Here is an 18,518-nt window from a genome sequence, read left to right as displayed (position 1 = left end):
AAACAGAGTTCCCAATTACTGCTGGTTGGTTAACACCATAGGCCATTTCACAATTAATGCCGTCATTAATGCGATTAGTATTTAAGAAATATAGCGACATACCGTGTTGGAAAGTCGTCCTTTGTGGGTAGCAGACATCTTCAATTTCCTGTTGCTGACGTCTTCTTCACTTTACTTTCGCTTAACGCGTCTTGCTTAGTGCAAGATTTCATCACACTTTTTTCTTCGCACTTCATTCTCTACACTCGGCTTTGTTTTGCTCACTTTTTCACGTCTCTGTAGCGGACTTCTTCAATATTCTGTTGCCGATTTTCCCTTCTTGCCTCTTGTTCTGCTCGTTTGTATACGGGCACCTACCAAGAGCTCACACCCATTCTGACAAATAGGCCAGCATTGTTCACGTGATTATTGTCTCGTACCCATTGCATATACCGAATGGCCTGCGTTGCTTATTCTCAAGTTGTATATTCCGGCACGTGCCCAGTAACCTAAGTTGGCGTGAACGACGTAAGATACGGATGTACAAAACAAAAAGTGCACGAAGTTTTTTTAGAAATACCAATTGACTGCTCTGTCTCAGCTCAGTCAGACGACATTTACGCCCACCTTTGTGAGACGGAATGGTTGCATTATATTGCACGTTGTGCAGACAGGTTGTCGTCGGGTATGACACATTCTCGTGCCAGCTGGCTTTAGTGTTTACGTTTGTGCGACATAAATTTGGAGCCCGACTAACCGGTTCGTCCCTCTTATGAGCGCTTACACGAATGTTATAGATGTGCAGTGTAATAGAGCGCCAACCATGCATCGTTATTTTTTTTTAAGAGCTCTGTTAGTGTTCGCACCGAGCATCTCAACCAGGCACATCCTAGCCTACCCCCGCCCCTCCTTACGTGAACGATCGAACACAAGGCACGGTGTCGTGTGCCTTCTTTCCAGCTCTATATGTCATTATTTTCTGCAGGAAGTCATTTTGCAACTTTATGATGAGACCATCTTGCGTTATTTCTTCGCGCCCCAACGGGCTGTTATTATCGCACTGAACTTTTGCCCATTGTGACGGTTAACTATACGTCCTAGGCAACTTGACGGGACATGTGGCCACACGATTTATTTATTTATTTATATGATAAATCGATCGATTTATTGAGTGTTTTTAATGCGCAAACGCAGAACAGGCTCTATGACAGAGACAGCAGTGAAGGGCGCCGGATTAATTTTGGCCGCATGCGCTTAAGGTGCGTCCATTTCTGGGCACACAAGCAATATTTGTATTCCACTTCGTCGGAATGCAAACACTGGGGCTGTATATGGAGCCCGCGACCTCAAGCAGGCTGAAGCTGTAGCCCGTGTGCTACTCCTTCTGGAAGCCTCCGGAATCGATCAGAATAAACAAGACGGTGAACCTGACCTACGTCCTATGTCCTATGTCCTATGGCCTATGTCCACAGTTAACCTCTGTGCAGGCTGCGAGAATAGTTTATTGCAGGAGCTCACACAATCTTACTGAACACACCAAAGCAGCGCGAAGGCATATCTCGGAAGAGCAGCACTGCGCTTGAATACACATGGCGTTGTCGTATGTATTTTATTTTATCTATGTTTTAAAATCGTTTGGTCGATGACAAAACAGACTGATCCGCCTCCTCGTAGGTTCCACACACGGCGTATATACTCTCAGGACACAGTTGAAGAAGTGGCACGAAGGAAAAGTACTGAAATGAAGAATCGCTAAGAGATACGCAAAGAAGGTACTACGTATGTTCGAAGGGGGCGCGTGATTATCGTATTTCGGTTGTTGGTGAATGCGAAATTAGGATTGCACAAGGGATCATGAGTTAAAACAATGCAAATTTGGCGCGGTCGTTTAGCTTATAAACAGACTTTGTGCTTGCTTCATAATTCATTTGCGAGCAAAGGGGCAATGCTTGTCATATGGCGCTCTGGCTTTTTTTGGCCTTTGATGAATTTACGCCACTTCAAGCGCCAATGGCTGTGTTGATCGTAGGGCCCAAACTTTGATTTCTGACATTCAATATTTCATTACGTTACCCACAGCCCAAAAGGGAAACACGTGTTCGGTGAAGCAATGACTTTTTTCTTGCTCATTGATGAACAAAACTTCTTGGAAATATCAGAAACGCAATAGTATTTGTGACAATGCTGCAGCCCAAAGCCAGCGTCTGTATTAACGCAACACCCCGAGACTCACGAAAAATATACCGCTGAGAACCGCTGCTTGTAAAGCTAGCGACATCTGGTGTACCTCCTCTCAACCGTAAAGTCTTGTGTTAGGCCTCAGAGATGAACAACGTTAAAGCTCTCGCACGACGCGTGTTACGGCTTCGTTCCTTCTTCGCCCTATTTACATATACGTGGCGGTGCCACGCATTCACGAATGGCAGAGCCGCCGTAGAAGCAATTTGGTTAGGAACAAACTTGTACGTGTCTGAAATAGTGTCCTTAATGTTCGTTATTATAAATAGTTTTCTACAGTTTTCGTGTTCTAGGAATAGATTTGCGAAATGACATTTATTACTGTAACCTTAAATGGTACGTCGAGGTATTTTGTGCCGTTTTTTAACACAAATTTGCAAATAATTCAACCTGAACTGAATGCCTGTGGATGCAAAAATATATTGCCTCGTTAAATACTTGGCTCATCACACGTACCGGCGTTTTACGAACCATCATCGGGCTTCGATTATATGACAGTTGTCCCAAAATCGGGACACGAAACGAGTAATTATTTCTGTGCATTTTTTTTTTTTTGTGAGGACTGTCGGCGATTATATCGGCATGACCGCATCGTCGACCTTCGCTCTTCAGCTGATTTGCTCCGCACCGAATGCAAAGAAGCAACAACATTCGGTGCAACACGAGTTCACCTTCCACCACTAGCCCGCGGGTAGCAGTGAAAGTGCAGCTGTGCACGAGCTACACGCCTACCTTGAGCACGACAAGGGCGATCACGATGGGACACAAAAATTACCTTGTCTTTCATCGCTTTTTGTCAAGCGTGATATCACTGTGGCGTTGAACGGATTCTTAGAGCAGCTTTTCAGCTTCCGCGGAGATGTACTCAAAAAGAAGAGGGGCAAACTGTCTGATGCAATATGTTGAAAACAGCCCTTTCCAGGGTGTACCACCGCTTTTCGTAGCTTGGCGCATTGCTTTGCATAACGGAATAAGGCGCTTCAGTGATGCAGAGCTTACCTTTGATGGCGCAATACGTAATATATATCAAGTACCTTCAAACTAACGAAATACTTTTCACAGTATTTGGTATTCCCTTCAGGTACTCTCGTAAGTTGGCTATTTTGTTCTCTGCTGGGTATAGTTTTGATGTGAAAACACGAAATGGCCCATTGAGCGAAAAAGCCAACGTCTGTCGTCTGGACAAGTGAAAAACGGCACCTAAATTCCCTAGCTAAGACGTAGCGTTACGAGTGCAGCTCAACGGAGAAGAGCGGGTGAAAAGGTAGACCTGCTGCAGCAGTAGCGCGTCAGGTTTTGTGTAAGGGGAGAGAGCATCACCGAAACACCACGTCACCTTCACACCAACTCTCAGAAGCCTGTGTAACACGCGCTTTTCTTGCCGCGCGAGCTCTCACCTGCGCTCTAACTGTGCCTCGGTAAGGCCAAACCAAAATGCGCCAAGCCAAGGCCTCCTACATAGCAGGCCTGTGCACTCTGCTCCAGGACGTCATTGTATTTGGATCAAAATTTCCATTCCCAAACCCGGCATGGCGAAAGACAACCTTACACTGTCATGCAAAAATTTTTAGTAAACGCAAATAAATCCATTCTCAGGACAACTCCGAGTGCCCAGTGCTAGATCAATCGGCGGGTAGAGATCTATTTCTTGCGGAGCGGGGAAGCCTCTGGCTATTCAGAAAAAAACATTCAGTTTTGTTGGGCATATCAATGCATCTTCAATGCGTAGACGTCATTTTGACGTGGTTTTGTGACGTTGCATGACTGACAGGCGAAGTGACCACACTCCAAGAACATCTTGACCCATTCGCCACAAGGAAGCCGCGAATACACGAAAAACTTCCGTGCGACTGACCGCTTGAGTAACTGTGCGCGTATTCGCGGTCTTCTCTCATGCTTGGAAGAACACTTTTATGCAGCACGTATTATGCAAGACAAGCTGTATAGGGAGTTTTTCATGTTGCTCTACAATTTTCTCATCTACATTTTTCATCTAATTGTAGTATCTATGTAGTTCATTATTTCATTAAGATTAAATATGTAATCAGGTGGATTGCAAAAAATAATCTGAGTATGTCCAAGTGAAGGCGAACAATATTACCTTGGTTCTATCCAGGTACGTAGCATTTGCGTATTATTAAACTACGGCTCAAGTTACGTGGGATAAAAGGTAGAAACAAGAGGAGAGTGAAGTTGGCCACAGCAGAGACAAGAACGACGAGCGTAAACGCAGCGCTCAACGGCTTGCTGTTCCACCGCGCGTTGTTTCACAAGGAAATTCCATGAAAGCGGTACCTGGAGTAGCCGATGTCCATGCGCACACCCAGAGTACGTACCACATTAGTCTGCCGTTTTTCTGTGTGCTAGTTTTTTTTTTCGTACATGTGAATCGTACAGCACGTAACTTCAAGATCAGAAGAAACGCTTATTTGATAAGTGTAGCGCATTGATTAATGAGCAGCCCATGGTGTATTTCTACGGCATATATGGTTGTTTTTTTCCATTTTGTTTTATGTAATTTTATGTAAGCACTATACAAATTAGGGCTACAGATTTCGTGCCGTTTAGCTTCACGCGCCGAGTAGATATTGTAATGCAGGCTTCATTTATCCGAAAACAACCAAGCGACCGAAGACATACGTGCTTTGTTTCTACAGGAGTACCGCCCGCTTTTAAACGTGCTCAACGACACCGAGTGTGACTACGAGCGGCGTATCTTCGAGGGCAAGGTGGTGCTTATGGAACGCTGCGACAACACCTCCAACGACGACATCGTCCAAAAGGCCAAGAGCGCCAAGGCCGCGGCCATTGTCATGGCCTACAACGAAAAGCGACCGGTAAGGCACTGTCGTAGAACACGAATCAGAATCGCGCCCATTTGAGTTGACCTTACCTTACAGTATTGTTAATAAGGCATTGATGCTGTGGTTCATCCGTCACCTCGCAATGTCAAGCATGGCGAAATCGGAAAGGCTTCTTTGTCTTAACCACCTCATGTTGTAAGCATGGGCTGTATTTCCAAAGTTGCCGATGAAACGAACTGGAAATTGAATTCAATACTATCCACACAGTGAAGACAGACAAAAGCTCGCGAACATGAAACGAAGGGGCAGTGCATAGCCATTAGGCATTGAGATTTTGAACGCAATTGCTTATTCTGTTTTGTGTCAGTGTGTTTCAAGCTGTACAAGAATTTGCTGGGTTGATTTTTAAAGTTTAACGCGCCAAGAAAACACACACTCTATGAGGCGCAGAATAAATTAGGAAATTATTCCTAATTAGGAAATTGCGAAATCAGAGATGAACTGTAGTTGTTTCCAGAGACTTGCAGATTTACCACTGAGAGCATTATTTAATATCCCGAACTGATATTAATTTCTCCTTTTCATGAGGCTTCCACGACTCGTAAGGAACCGCGTGCGTTCGAATGCGATACTATGGCGAAACTTCCACAATGATGAACAAAAGAGAGCCCATTCCCTTCGTTGTAACGTCGTTTGTGAAGTGGCAGTAACTGCTATGTACTACCACGACCATAAAGAATTAAGCATCGCGAAGTCTGCAGGCTAGTATGTCACGCTGCACTTACCCTTACTTGCGGTAACATGACTAGTTAATATATGTGGTAAACAGATTTTTTTTATAGATCCGAAGTACGTCTACAACTTCAGGTAGCTAGAGTTAAGGGTATCCTTAGTGTCTGTGCAGGTTTTTTTAGCGATGCTTCAAAGAAGGTGGAAATGATGGGAAGAATAAGTTTCACCGGGTTCTGCTGAAGGCTTAGCATGTAAATTTGAGCAGCCTATATGAAGAGTCCTTTTTGGCATAAAACACGTTCGTTGCAGTAATACTTGTACTGAGTTTATCATTGCATCGGTCATACTAGCCATAAACCACCAAGAAATGGCGAGGTTGCGGGATTTTCGGGTACGTTCTCACTGTCTGCTCACTCATTACTCCTACCTGTCGATCGCGTCTCGATGTCTGCATTCGATTCCAGCGTGAAAGTGTGCATAAAACAAATGGAACTTCAGAACATTCTCGTCAGAATAGCCTTCGCCTATGAATAAACGGAAAAAGTGTTTGTGAAATCAGTAGAGAAGCGCAGTATCATTGACAGAGCACAACAACTGTACGCTACACTTGCTTTAATACTTAGAAGACAACGATGCGCTAACTACACATGTAGTGCGGTCAAAGAAGTTTCACTCCGCGTGTTGCGTAGTTCAACTATATTAATGTATTAGAATTAAAAGGGTGAAAGTGGGGAAAAAAAGTCTGTATGTGAATTGTCGGAAACCGGTCCGAGGTGTGTGAAGTCGAACACGTAGTGGTGGTAAAGAGGGGATGGGAGAGCTTAGAAGAGCGTGGGGAGGCGTAGAAGCAGTCGGAGCTGGGGAGGAGAAAGAGGTAACAGTGCATCTGCGAATGAGCACTCAAGAAAGGCAAAGGGTGGCAGCGCTGATGCGCCATAACCTCAGTCTGCTCTAGACCAGCGCCAGCTGCACTTCCCACCTCGAACAGGCGGTGCGATTGTCGAGTCAGCTCCTGAACAGAACATGGCAATGTGTCGCAATCGCAGTAAATGCATCCGCATCACATCAGAAATATCCCAGCAAAGAACGGCAAAATAACTTGCTACGCTGAAGAGGTGCGAAATAAGGCTCGGGCATTTCTCGCGCATTACCCCTAAATCGCTACTGACTTATTCTGCCTGCGACGCATTCTACGGAGTAGCTGTATTTCGTGTATTAAATCTTCAGTACTTAGGCGTTTCGTCAAATCACGTATTTCCTGTGTACCTTTCTGCTTCCCGTATGCAACATAATATATGTTTTAGTCGCGAGTGCAAGTAATACGCTGTGGCCTCTCATTTCAGAAAACTGTTATTCCACTCGTTTTGCGCTTCATAGGTTCAGATCTGTGGTGCCCTCCCACGTAATATTTACGTCAAATCTTGCCTCATAGAAATGCGATAATGCTACTTGAACTAGATGACGCCATATCTAAGTCTTTATTTCATATGTGATGCACAATCGTTTCTGATCTCGAATGCGAACAATGAGAGAAATGTCTCAAGCCTTCGTAGCATTGCCGGCTGTCTACGAAACGCCTCACAGCCAACAAACGCGAAACTTGTGCTTTCCGTCACTCCTGCGGTGTTTTAACCATAGCAGCGCCGCCGGTCGGCTGACCTGTTAGTTTTCTGACCTAAACTTAGATTGCTGTGTTAAATATTAGACAATTGTCCAAGGGATCCAACTTCAGCCCTCCCGCACAACAGCCCCATGCCGTCGCCTGGATGACGCTTTTCTTGATTACCTAAATTGACATGTCACCAACCTCACGCACGTATTACCCCACAGTGACAATGGCGCGAATATTCCCTAGTGCAAATGCGAGCCATCACATGCAGACATATGGAGCCTGCGGCACGTCGCATATCCCGTGTGCACGCGCCGGTTTACATTCAGCCACACACTCGTGACTAAAACGAGTGGGTGACGGTCATTATTGCCCCTTTCTTTCGCGTGCGTCACGTCGTAAATGAAGCGGCTTATAAGAGCAAGAGTGTGCTAGTTCCTCTCATTCTTCCTTCGTGGCTGCTAGCCCCTTGAGACGCTGTGTTAAACTGTCTCCACTTCTGGATCGGCCCATGTCGAAGTAGAAGTAAACAAAAAAAAAAAAAAAGAAATGTGTCGTCAAGTCGTCCCCCTCGTATTACGTCGTCGACATCGTCGACATAGTCGTCTTCTTGCAGCTGTTTTGACGCACACACTCGTGTCACGAGCACTAATTGCTTGACATATACAAAAATCGTTGGTCCATCTGATAATGCAATGCAAATATCTATACGAGCCAGCTCCCTTCAACCTGCCTCGCATAACATTGATTTCCATTGCACGTGAAATCTGCATGACTGCCTTTCTTCCGTTATTTATTTATTTATTCAATTTCTTTGCACTGCTTTTGTTATTTCGTTGCTTTTGTGTTTACAATGACAGCATACATGGCGTTCTGTTGTACTCGCGAAAATACAGTTCGCACATCGAAGTAATGTAGCTTCATCCAAGCACTTCTGTCGCGTCTTTTTCAGGTAAGGGACACGATCACCACCATAAAGAAGCTGGACATAATTGTTGCGTTTGTCAAGAATTCTACGGGGCGCAAGATAGCGGTGAGTGGTTTTGCTGTCTCTCTCCTGGGGACATTAAGGATAAGATGAATACACTACAACAAGGTAGTAAAACAAAGCTACGCCTATGAACAATAATTTGGTACATTATAAGCCAACTAATCCTCATTATGTGCTGAAGGCTAGCTATGGCTCCGCACTATGCTCTCTAATGAATGTGAAACAGCCCCAATGAACGATGTCGGATTGTTCTGGGAGCCCCAGCAAAAGAGCAAGTACTAGGTACATAAAAGTTCTCAGGTACTTTTTGAACGGTTTCATTTGATTTAATTTATTTGTACCATCAACGCCCAACGGCATTACACAAGGGAGTGGTGGCATTAAAAAAATAAGATATTGAAATTCTTGGTTATAAAATGGCACGGGAGGAGCAGCCTTGGGCGGTCCCGGATCATTCCTTTAAATAACTGGTGGTAGCGTCCGACTGCGGAGTTCCAGAATGTCGAAGAAAAACCGCGCACTTCCACCAAATGCAATTGGGGTGTTCGTCTATCAGCACTAGCTTTAGGTTTGCAGCGGTAGGCCGAAACAAGTCGCTGCTATAGCAAAACGGGCAAGCAAGCACTCCTCGTCGTCGTGTTTTTTCACCGGCACCGTGCACACCGCCCAGTGCCTTCAGTACAGCTAATGATTCAAGAAAAGGAACAATGTATTGTGTGGAGGCGATTGATCCAGCGAGGGTAGTTCCGGTCCTCCTAATTCCAAGGGATTAATGAATAGAGCTAAGCTCTAGTGCCACTTGTGTTGGCACCGTCTTTATTGTTATGGTCAAGTCGCGAAGAAATAAGTGGATGGGGAAAGTAGGTGAAATCGGAGCTGTGGCATTTGGTAATACATTCTGTAAATTAGGGAAAGCCTGAAGTTTTTGTGTTTTTTTTTTGGCAAAGTAATTCCATTAGGTAAAAGAAAATATTAATAAACGAACGATGAGGCGGCGTGCGGTTGCTCGTAATTGATGGCTGCGGAAGATAGTGGTGAAAATGCTGAGTGACCGGTACTGCAGAGACAAGGTGTTCTGCAAGGTTGACCGTTTTGTTGGGGACGTGTGGGTATCTAGAAGTAGCGCTTGTGCCAAGTACATATGAAGTTCAGGTGGCTCCTTTTCACGTTGCGTTTTGTGTCACACAGCAATACGAGGAGAAGCAGGCGAACGGCACCGTGATGGCCAAGCTATTCACGCGTTCGACGTCCCTGGACTGGAGTTTCCTTGTCATCTGGCTTATCGCCGTCTGCACGGTCATGACAGGCTCCTACTGGTCCGGCATCGCCCAGTACTACCAGTGAGTGGACATCATCTTCGCGAGACGCAGCACCTGCAAGTATGGTGCAATGGTATGGCCCATGGCCTAGCCTTTGTGGCGCTATTTCTGCGGTATCTATCCTTAGAGGAAACCACGACAAATCAGAGTGTAGATTGTACCCGTCCGTTGTGTGCGCGCGCATATTCACGTCACTTTGGCTGCCATGATGTGTCATACTCGGTGATCTCTGATCTGGTATACAGTGATCCTGGTATACAGATTATTAGGTCTCCGGGAAGAATTCTCAGATAATAAATTACAGCGTCCAAGAAAACCAGCGCTACAAGATGGGGGCAGTTATAGCTAACGTAACGCTTCAATGAGGCGGGGAAGGAAGAACGAGAGGATGCGCGTCCTATGAATGTGTGAAACCAACTGGGCCAAAAATGCGTAAAATGAGGACGTTAACCACACCTCGGTAAAGCGTAGAAATTAAACTCTACAGTAAGCAACTTGAGTAGCGTTGGTGTTCAACTTTTTTATTTACCCCGAAATAGTTCATTCGTGATGCATCTACAAGAGTTTCTACGTGCCACTTTTATTTGGAGCGGGAAACCAATTTAAGCACTGCCATATATCCGCACAACCATATTATCCGCACAACCTCAGTGACAATGTCACGGAAAAGCAACATGAACGATACAACAGAAGCCAACACAGGAGCCATACAAGAGAGTTATGTTACGTTTCGCGGGCTCTGCTTAGTTGTTTCCTTCCTTTCATCTCCTTCCTTCCCTGCTTCCTTCGTAGTTTCGATTTTTTTTTTCTCTCTTTCAGTTGTTCCTTCCAGTTCCCCTATTGACGCTCTCTGGATGTTTCTTAACATGACTCTTCTAACTTCTAAAAGTTCGCGGTTGATCTCATTCCACTTACCGATCATTTACCCTCGGGGGCAAGAAAACGAACTCAGAAGGAGCGCTTCGCCGCCGGTCTTGTCAGTGAAGCTTTTCCTTTGGGCTTAGCCACATGTTTATTCAGTAGGTTACAACAAGACGGCGCCACACTAGATCAAAGTGTGTAACGTGACAGAGGTAACAGAGCAGTGTGTGTGACTCGGTGTGTGCGCAAGCATCACATAATGGCCTAGAAGTGTGCTTCACGATTTGAGAAGCTTGGAATAAAAGTACCAATAAAGGTGTCTGAATAAACGCTTTCAAAGTCTTATATATAGTGCGGTTTTTACAGGTACTGCTGCTTGTTTTCAAAATTGCATGCTACGATTAGGAGCGCCAGACCTAACGAAGAAAAAGATGTATACGATGAACGCACAGTGTATAGCTCCGGATTCCTATGCGCGTGCTCTCGTGCATGTAAGCCCGATACGGCTATACATTATGGAGCACGCGTCTTATATATGTTATGTATGCTCGATGAGTGGTGATAAGCCCGCTATGATTTTATGATCACTACTTGGCTGTAATAAACATAAATTGTCATCGGTAGCCGCTTCTGTAGTTTCAAAGTGCTGGTGTCAATCATTTCAATCTTCGCTCGTTTCTCACTTGTTGATCATATCCTCACTTATCGGATGGCCATTTTATCAGTAAAAGTGATCTTTTGATGTCATGGTGTCATGATACACTCGTCTAAAACTTTAGGTCTACCTATATTTGCATTTGTGGTCCATTTGATAAGCGCTGAAGTTTAAGTTAGTCCACATAAACGTCGTCGACACAGAAATAAAGCGTGGACACCAACTATGTCGACTCATCTAACCACTTGTATGACTCATCTAAGTCCACTTGTATGGCGCTTTCTATGTAGGTATGCCAGAAAGAGGCTTAGAAAACTGCATCGGTGAGTTTTGCAGTGGTGCAAGCAACAGCGAAGTACCTGTCGTTCCGTTGTTTGTGGTGCAAAAGTGACGGCATTAACAAACGGCTTGGTGATGTCGACTTTTCTTTTAATGTGCTCCTCTTAGGCCTCATAGGAAATTTCTCCTATACTACGGAAGTTGCAAAACCGCTGCCGCGCTGGGAAGCGTTCTGCTGCAAAATTTTAGTGCGACATCATTCTTTCCTTACCGCTTCCCACTTTGGCTTGGCTGCGTACCTGTCTGGCCTCGATACGACGACGGTGTAAAACATCGAATAGAGAAACTCTAGTGCACCGCAAGGAACTTAGTCCCGGATTCCAGAATTCTAAGCTACGCTTATACTTGACAAGGGGTATTTAACTCTGCGTATGGTACATCAACACGCACTGTCCCTTAATAGCCGTCTTGGACATAACAGATGAATTCAATGATGATGTAATAGAATTTGAATATCATGCGTGTACGCTCTGTGCGATTTGTTTCCCATTACTAAGACTCGTAGATCATCGTAGATCTCGATTTAGATCATCGTAGATGGTTTCTGCAGGACTTCGTTTTTCAGCATAGCTAAATAATAGCGGCGACAGAAGCAAGTGAAATGCTGCGAGATGATGGCGAGAAAGCGAGCTATCCGTTCCCGCCGTATGAGGCTTTTTAGCACTGTCTCAACCAGCGGTCACGAGCGAAATTCGTCCCTGTACCTACTCCTTTAAAGGGCGCGACAGTCGCCTGACGTCTACACTAGGAAAAGCAACTTCTTTACATTTTTTGCTACCTTGCGCACTCTGCATTTCGAAGAAATCCCCGAGTATGTAATTCGCACAATTGCTGAGTATTTGTGAGCTGCAGGCGGGAGCTCTCACGTGGCAGCCACCATGTGTGACGTCATGATTGTTGGCGAGGAGAACTGTGAGGAAAAGGGATCGCGTATTTTCGTTAGAAGTTGCGGCTATTTTACCTGAGAACTCGGGGTGCAAATACTGTGCAGACGCGCTTCTCCCCAGGTACGGCGCTCGTTAGCTTGAAACGTCCATGACTTGCCGAAGGGCCCCATAACGTGCGCCAGAGTGTGTAGCTTCTATCGTGCCTCGTCTTTCGCTGCACCGCAATTTTAACCTCCTAATTAACCCTCTAATCAACCATTTAAATAAACGGAAGCTTTTGCTACAGTTCTTGAAGAAAAGCAACCTGTGAAACCCGTAATCTTCCGGACTGCCACTATCCTATGCTTTCTTTTCTGCAGCCGACAATAAGCTCGGATGTCCAGTGTTAGCGGGAGGCGAACTTGGCCAGAAGAGCCATTGGTTGCCGCTGGCGTCGTCTTGCAGTTTGCACGCATGAGACCGGATTCGCAAAACCATGCGTATATAAGCAACAAATCCAATGTACAAAAAAAAATAATGATATCCTGACATTTTTAGGATGTTAAGGCGTGCCATAGTGGGAGACTCCGGATTAATTTTAATCGCCTGATGTTCTTTATAGTTTGCACCTAAACCTAAATACAGGATAGCTTTCTCATTTCGCCCCCATTCAAATGCGGCTGCCGCGGACGGTATGGAAGCCGCGGCCTCAAGCTTAAGCTTAGGAGCACAAAGCCATAAGCACTGAGCAACCACAGCGGTTACAAGCACTAGTTTTAGTGAATGACATGGGAAAAAGAATGGGTTTGAAGAAGAAACATTGCACTCGACCAACTCACATAGTACGTGTTTGAAGCTGCTGCGTCGACTACGCCGACTACCCATTCTTCCTCGCAGGTACTATCCCAAGCCGTCGGCGCCTACGACACACAAAAGGCCGAAGAGGATTAGTAAGAGCCTGCGGAGGCCCAGTGAACCAGACAAAAAGAAGTAAGCGCTAGAGTTGCTTCATACTTCGCAACTTTGTTCACCGTACGATCACTCAACCAGCCCATGATACTAGAAAACTATCAAGTCAGTATAGTATTTGCAATATACACGCATACATCAGTGTTCTCCTTCGGACTTCAGCGACGAGTCAAGAGTGTCATTCATTTGCGAAGCAGGCTGCGCTGTAAGCGAAAGCTGTGCTGACCAATTAGAGACCCTTTCAAACACTATTATTTTATGTTCTTTCAGCGCATTTGAATAGAATGCCGCTTATTGATCCAGCAAGAACCTTAGGGAACATCTAGCTCCAGAAGTGATTCGGTTCGAAGCTGATGGCGCCGTTCACGATTCAGCGGTCGACGTAAGCAAGTGACGTTAGAGTATTCGTGGGGCAAAAAAGTAACGTCTTGCTTGTTGCGTACAGTGATATGTAGCGTAACAAATACAGAAATAAAGGTTCTAATGAAGCGCGACAGAAAACAAAGCAGGGATGCGCTGTACACCTCCGCCGCACTGCAACGCAGGAAGGCGACGACCGTGTCGGTTGGCGTGCCCCCAGAGCAGTCGGATTTCACGGAGAGCATGGCCGACATGGAGGAAGAGTTTACGGTGCCCCTCTCTCCGAAGCTGGTCGTTATGTTCGTCATGCACATGAGCGTCATGCTGCTCATGCTCTACTACTTCTATCGATATCTTGGTAAGAACATCGCCACCCGATTGCGATCGTTGCCGTTGTGCGTTGCTACAAAAACATACGGCACCGATGCGAATTTAGCAGTGCGGTCGCGAAAGAACTATTGCGGTGTGAGATAATAATGGCGTTGCTGGTGCGAGTGGAAGGCATGAAGCGCTAGCTCTCTTCCATCTCAATATTTGTTGTTCAGATACGTATGTAAACGGCGAAAATGCTTTAATTGGACAGCAAGAAATTTCATGACGACGCAATTTGTTTCCCCTGTTAGGAAAACCTAGATTCGTAGCAGGTACAATCTTGATTTATGTCTTCCAGCGTTTACGAAACTCTCAAATTAAATATTTATCAATAAATGTGAACTAAAAATGGTTAACTCAGGACCAAATGACATGTCGTAATCCCGTGAACCGAATAAATATGTTAGACCGTATAAAGCGGACAGACATTATGTATTGATTAAGAGCTTCCGTGTAATAAATACAATCTCTGTGTAGGTTGTCGAAAAAATATATTCATACATTAACGCTGAATTCCGAGTAAATAATATCAATTTTATCCGGTTTCCGAAGGAATGCAGTCTCTACCGGTTTAGTAAACAAAATGTGAGTAATAAAACAACTTGTTCCCTGCAAGAGGTGATACATTTAGTTTTATCTTTTCTTTGCAGCAAGTGCCATCAAATTCGGCGCAAAAACAACATTCTCATTCAAGTGTGTTTACATAGCAGCTCCTGACGCAAAACTTTCTCTTTTCTATGCTCTTCTTTTTTATCACACCACAGACATGCACAACCACAAACATGTAGCATACCATGTGTTGTGTCTATGTGCGCACTCGCGGACGTGCATCCGTGTTCGTGCTGTGTGTAGATAATACGTGCCGTGTACGTGTAGATAAGCAGTGTGTAGATGTAGATACGTGCAGATAAGCATGCGCTGGCTAGAGTAAATACCAAAGAATTAAATGCGCCCCACGGATGGGCATATCTTTGACGTACGCGTGTTTTCACAGCAGCTTTTTCTGAACAAAGTCGCGCAGATAACTCAGGCAGTGCCTGTGTCATCTTGAAGGCAGCAGTGTAGACAGTGGTGACACTGGAGGATGGCCTTCCGGTCTCACGTATGCTGTAGCCTAGGCTACGCTTCTTGCAGTTTAAGGTTACTGGCGCGCCGTGCATTCGGCGCACACGTGGTAAAATTGTGGCCTGCTCTGCGTTAGCCTGAAGTGCGCCTCAACGGCGAAAATGTACAATATCTAGTGCTCCTTGCTCTATACTGTATAATTTTTATTACCCGCAAATTTCTTCCTGAGCTTTAATGGCGAAAGTAAAGGTATGGACACTCCAGGAGCATTTCTGCCGTCGCCGTCGCCCTCGGCATCGCCGTGATTTTCGTTCCCTGTAAAGTCCAAGGGCGATAACACCATCACCGCGCGTCGTACACAGTATGCGCGAGTGAGAGCGCACGAAGGAAGGGGGCGATCGCTGCTCAATGTGGTGCGCGCTCAGAAAGAAAGGGGAGTACAAACGCTCCCTCTTTTTTCTTCCCTTGCGCGAAAGGCCGTGAGGGGGGGAGGGAGGGAGGGAGGGAGGGAGGACGGTGCTGTGCTCGGGCAGTAACTGCATATTTCGTGACCGGGCTCAAGGCGAATGGACGATCACGGCTCAATCTCACGTTCGATAGGGAGGAAAGCGGGGAGGCAGCGCGGAAAGGAGGGGCCGGCTTCGACTCCGCACCCAAGTGCATACTTTGCGCGGCTGCGCGCGCCGTATCTTCAAAGGGATCTGCACACGTCTCATATCTGTGTGCGCGCTGTGTTTCCGCCACTTTTGCGTTGAAGCGATGGATAGCATGAAGGTCACTTCGCTCGCTGCTGCTGCCGCGCTTGAACAAGCGTTGTGACAGCGTGTGTCCGCGCTCATCGGGTGTGATTTGTTCATGTTCGTTTGTGGCGCTCTGACACCGTCCTCGATAATTCACTTACCAAGCGAATGTGTCCAATTTGACACGGCCGATAAAACTACTATGCTTACTTCGCGTAGCGCTTTACTAATCTGCTATCGCAATCGATGCTCTGCCTCTCGCCCGAAACTGCGACAGTTTTTCGTTAAGACGGTAAAGTAGTTAATTTATGTGCTCGTATGTGACCATTGTGTTACCTTTGCTGAGGAGCTCGTGAAATTTTCTTTCGAGACAAGTTTAGTGACCTGAATTAACAGAGCAAGCTGAACATATTCCTTGGGGTGGGCAGCGCAACCCGGACGAAGGACAAACGTAAGTGGACGATACTAGTGTATACGATCGCTGGTATCGTCCACTTCTTGTTGTCCTTCGCCCGCATTGCCCACCACAAGGTATATGTTGATTGACCTAATTCATTAATTTAGGCTGCATGTCAGACATCAGTACACGAGCTTAAACTTTTCGAGAGCAATTCTATTGCAAGAAATCTGGTAACCGCCTAAGACAAGTCAATCATATAACGTTTCCTGGCTTCGAGTAACATATCCCCCATTAATTAGTGGAGTTTCTGATCAGCGGTTCCGTTAATAGTCAGAAATGTGCTCGCAAATGCTGTCGCAGCAATCCCCTTACATACGGGCGTCTCATGCAGTGTACTTCATTGTCGTCCTCTTCGCGTTGGCATCGGCGGCAGCTCTGATCTCCTGCCTGGAACCTCTCGTCAACCGAATCAACATCGGGACGTCGAAGTATGTGGTCGTTTTTCGTGTAACGGCGACAGTGCGTCAAAAGACTTTGTTTCACAGGAGCCGTCAACGTCGGATAGCAAGCGTAATATATTGAAGCATAGGAGCGCACGCAGCTGTTATGTGTATTTAGCTCCGTTATTCTCCTCCTACTTTTTAACGTTTATCCAGACACTTTATTTGCCAGGTTGTGTTGATGGTGAGCAAGCAGACAGTAGTTAAACTGTTGTACACCAAACGAACTCTCTATTTGGCGAACTTGTGCCCCGAAAGAAGAGTAACATGCCGACCACGAAACGTTAGTTACGAACACAAGCGTAGGTTGCCGAAACCTTATCTACATGTCAGGTACGCCGGTTATCTATGCATGACTCATTGTACATTGCATTGTGATCACCGATGCTCACGTACGTTCCAGAATCCACAGCACTATACACATCGCTCACGCAATCTGATTAGACGAGATTAGACCAGACAAGAATCACCGACTACATTCGAGAGAGTTCAGAAGCACGTAGGCACGCCCAAACCCTGAGCGATAACTCTGTAACAGTGGTATAAGCCGGTGAAACTCGATCACCGGAGCAAGGCAAACAATGTACGCTTGTCAATATTACAACACTGTGAAAAAAATTTAGGTACCCGCCAATACGATGCAATTTTGCGTCATTTTGCAGTAATGCGTATAGGTACCCGAGCCTGTCGAACCATGGCGACTCAAAATTCAATGCAGCGCTACTGAGAGCTATCAAAACAAAGCGAAGCGATTATCCAAAATACCGTTCTAGTGATAGCACTGCAAGGAGTTGCGAAGGAAGTTCATAAAATGTAATGCTAAAATCTAAATATTTAAGGTGCCCCGATGTTGCCGTGTAGCTGTGTTCACTGGGGGTCTCAGCGCACTCAACTTTTCCTTCCAGGAGAGTGGTTTTCCTACTCTCGTGTGCGGTAAATGCTGGTGCGTGTACTATGTCAGTGGACACGTTGTAGCTATCAGTTTATTCATTCAGCATGCATTCTACTCACTCTTGTCTTCCAGAGTTCCCAATAGGTTCCCAACTTGCTTCCAGACGCCCATGGAGTTCAGGCAGGTGGCGCTGCTGGCGTTTGGTATCTTCGTGGCATTAACCTGGTTCCTGCTGCGACGCAACGACACATTCGGCTGGATTCTGCAAGACGTGCTGGGCGTCGCATTCTGTATAAACATGCTCAAGAGCTTCCACCTTCCCAACTTGAAGGTAAACAGCAACGGTGCGGTTGAGCATGTTAATGCGTAAACAAAGCGAGATTATTTCGTCTGGTCACAGCAGCCGATGCGAAGCACAAGGCTCACTTCGTCCGTGTATCCGGATCACCCACGGCCATTCTGCACTAATCACCCTCGACAATCATGTCTTCCACACAAAACACTCGCAACCACTCCTCCGTCCGCACAATCAATTTAGAGTAAGATATGTCACAGCTACCTTACTTTCCCAGAGGAAAAGTGGAAAGTTACCTATGAATAGAAGGGTCAGGTAAGGAGACAAAAATTGGAGGACGCTTAAGCTTCGCCTTCAAGAGTGGAACGCGACAGCGTTCCCGTCGACCCGCCAAGGGGTGTAAGACAATGGGCTACAGGGCAGCCATCACTTACGAGGCGCCCCGCATCGGACGCGGTGAGCGTCGAGCCATATGGTCGAGCAATGCGGCGTTTGGCGCAGCAACGAAACGTGCGCCTGAGCAAGCGGAACG

General features: G+C 45.9%; 1 protein-coding gene across 2 annotated transcripts in view; it reads left to right on the top strand.

Moving 5' to 3' along the window:
- LOC135901005 (signal peptide peptidase-like 2A) overlaps positions 1 to 18,518 on the top strand; it is a 45,019-nt gene that overhangs the window by 8,471 nt on the left and 18,030 nt on the right. Inside the window, exons 3-9 of one of the 2 annotated variants that reach the window (XM_065430633.1) lie at positions 4,875 to 5,054; positions 8,315 to 8,395; positions 9,542 to 9,693; positions 13,291 to 13,383; positions 13,908 to 14,080; positions 16,691 to 16,787; positions 17,824 to 18,022. In XM_065430633.1, the coding sequence (XP_065286705.1) occupies positions 4,875 to 5,054; positions 8,315 to 8,395; positions 9,542 to 9,693; positions 13,291 to 13,383; positions 13,908 to 14,080; positions 16,691 to 16,787; positions 17,824 to 18,022 (975 nt within the window). The remainder of the gene's footprint in view (positions 1 to 4,874; positions 5,055 to 8,314; positions 8,396 to 9,541; positions 9,694 to 13,290; positions 13,384 to 13,907; positions 14,081 to 16,690; positions 16,788 to 17,823; positions 18,023 to 18,518) is intronic. The other variant, XM_065430634.1, reaches the window with a different exon arrangement.

This window comes from Dermacentor albipictus, chromosome 2, assembly GCF_038994185.2.
Source record: "Dermacentor albipictus isolate Rhodes 1998 colony chromosome 2, USDA_Dalb.pri_finalv2, whole genome shotgun sequence".
Taxonomy (NCBI): Eukaryota; Metazoa; Arthropoda; class Arachnida; order Ixodida; family Ixodidae; genus Dermacentor; species Dermacentor albipictus.
The sequence above is the reverse complement of the archived record's forward strand: the minus strand, read 5'-3'. Positions and strand labels throughout refer to the sequence as shown.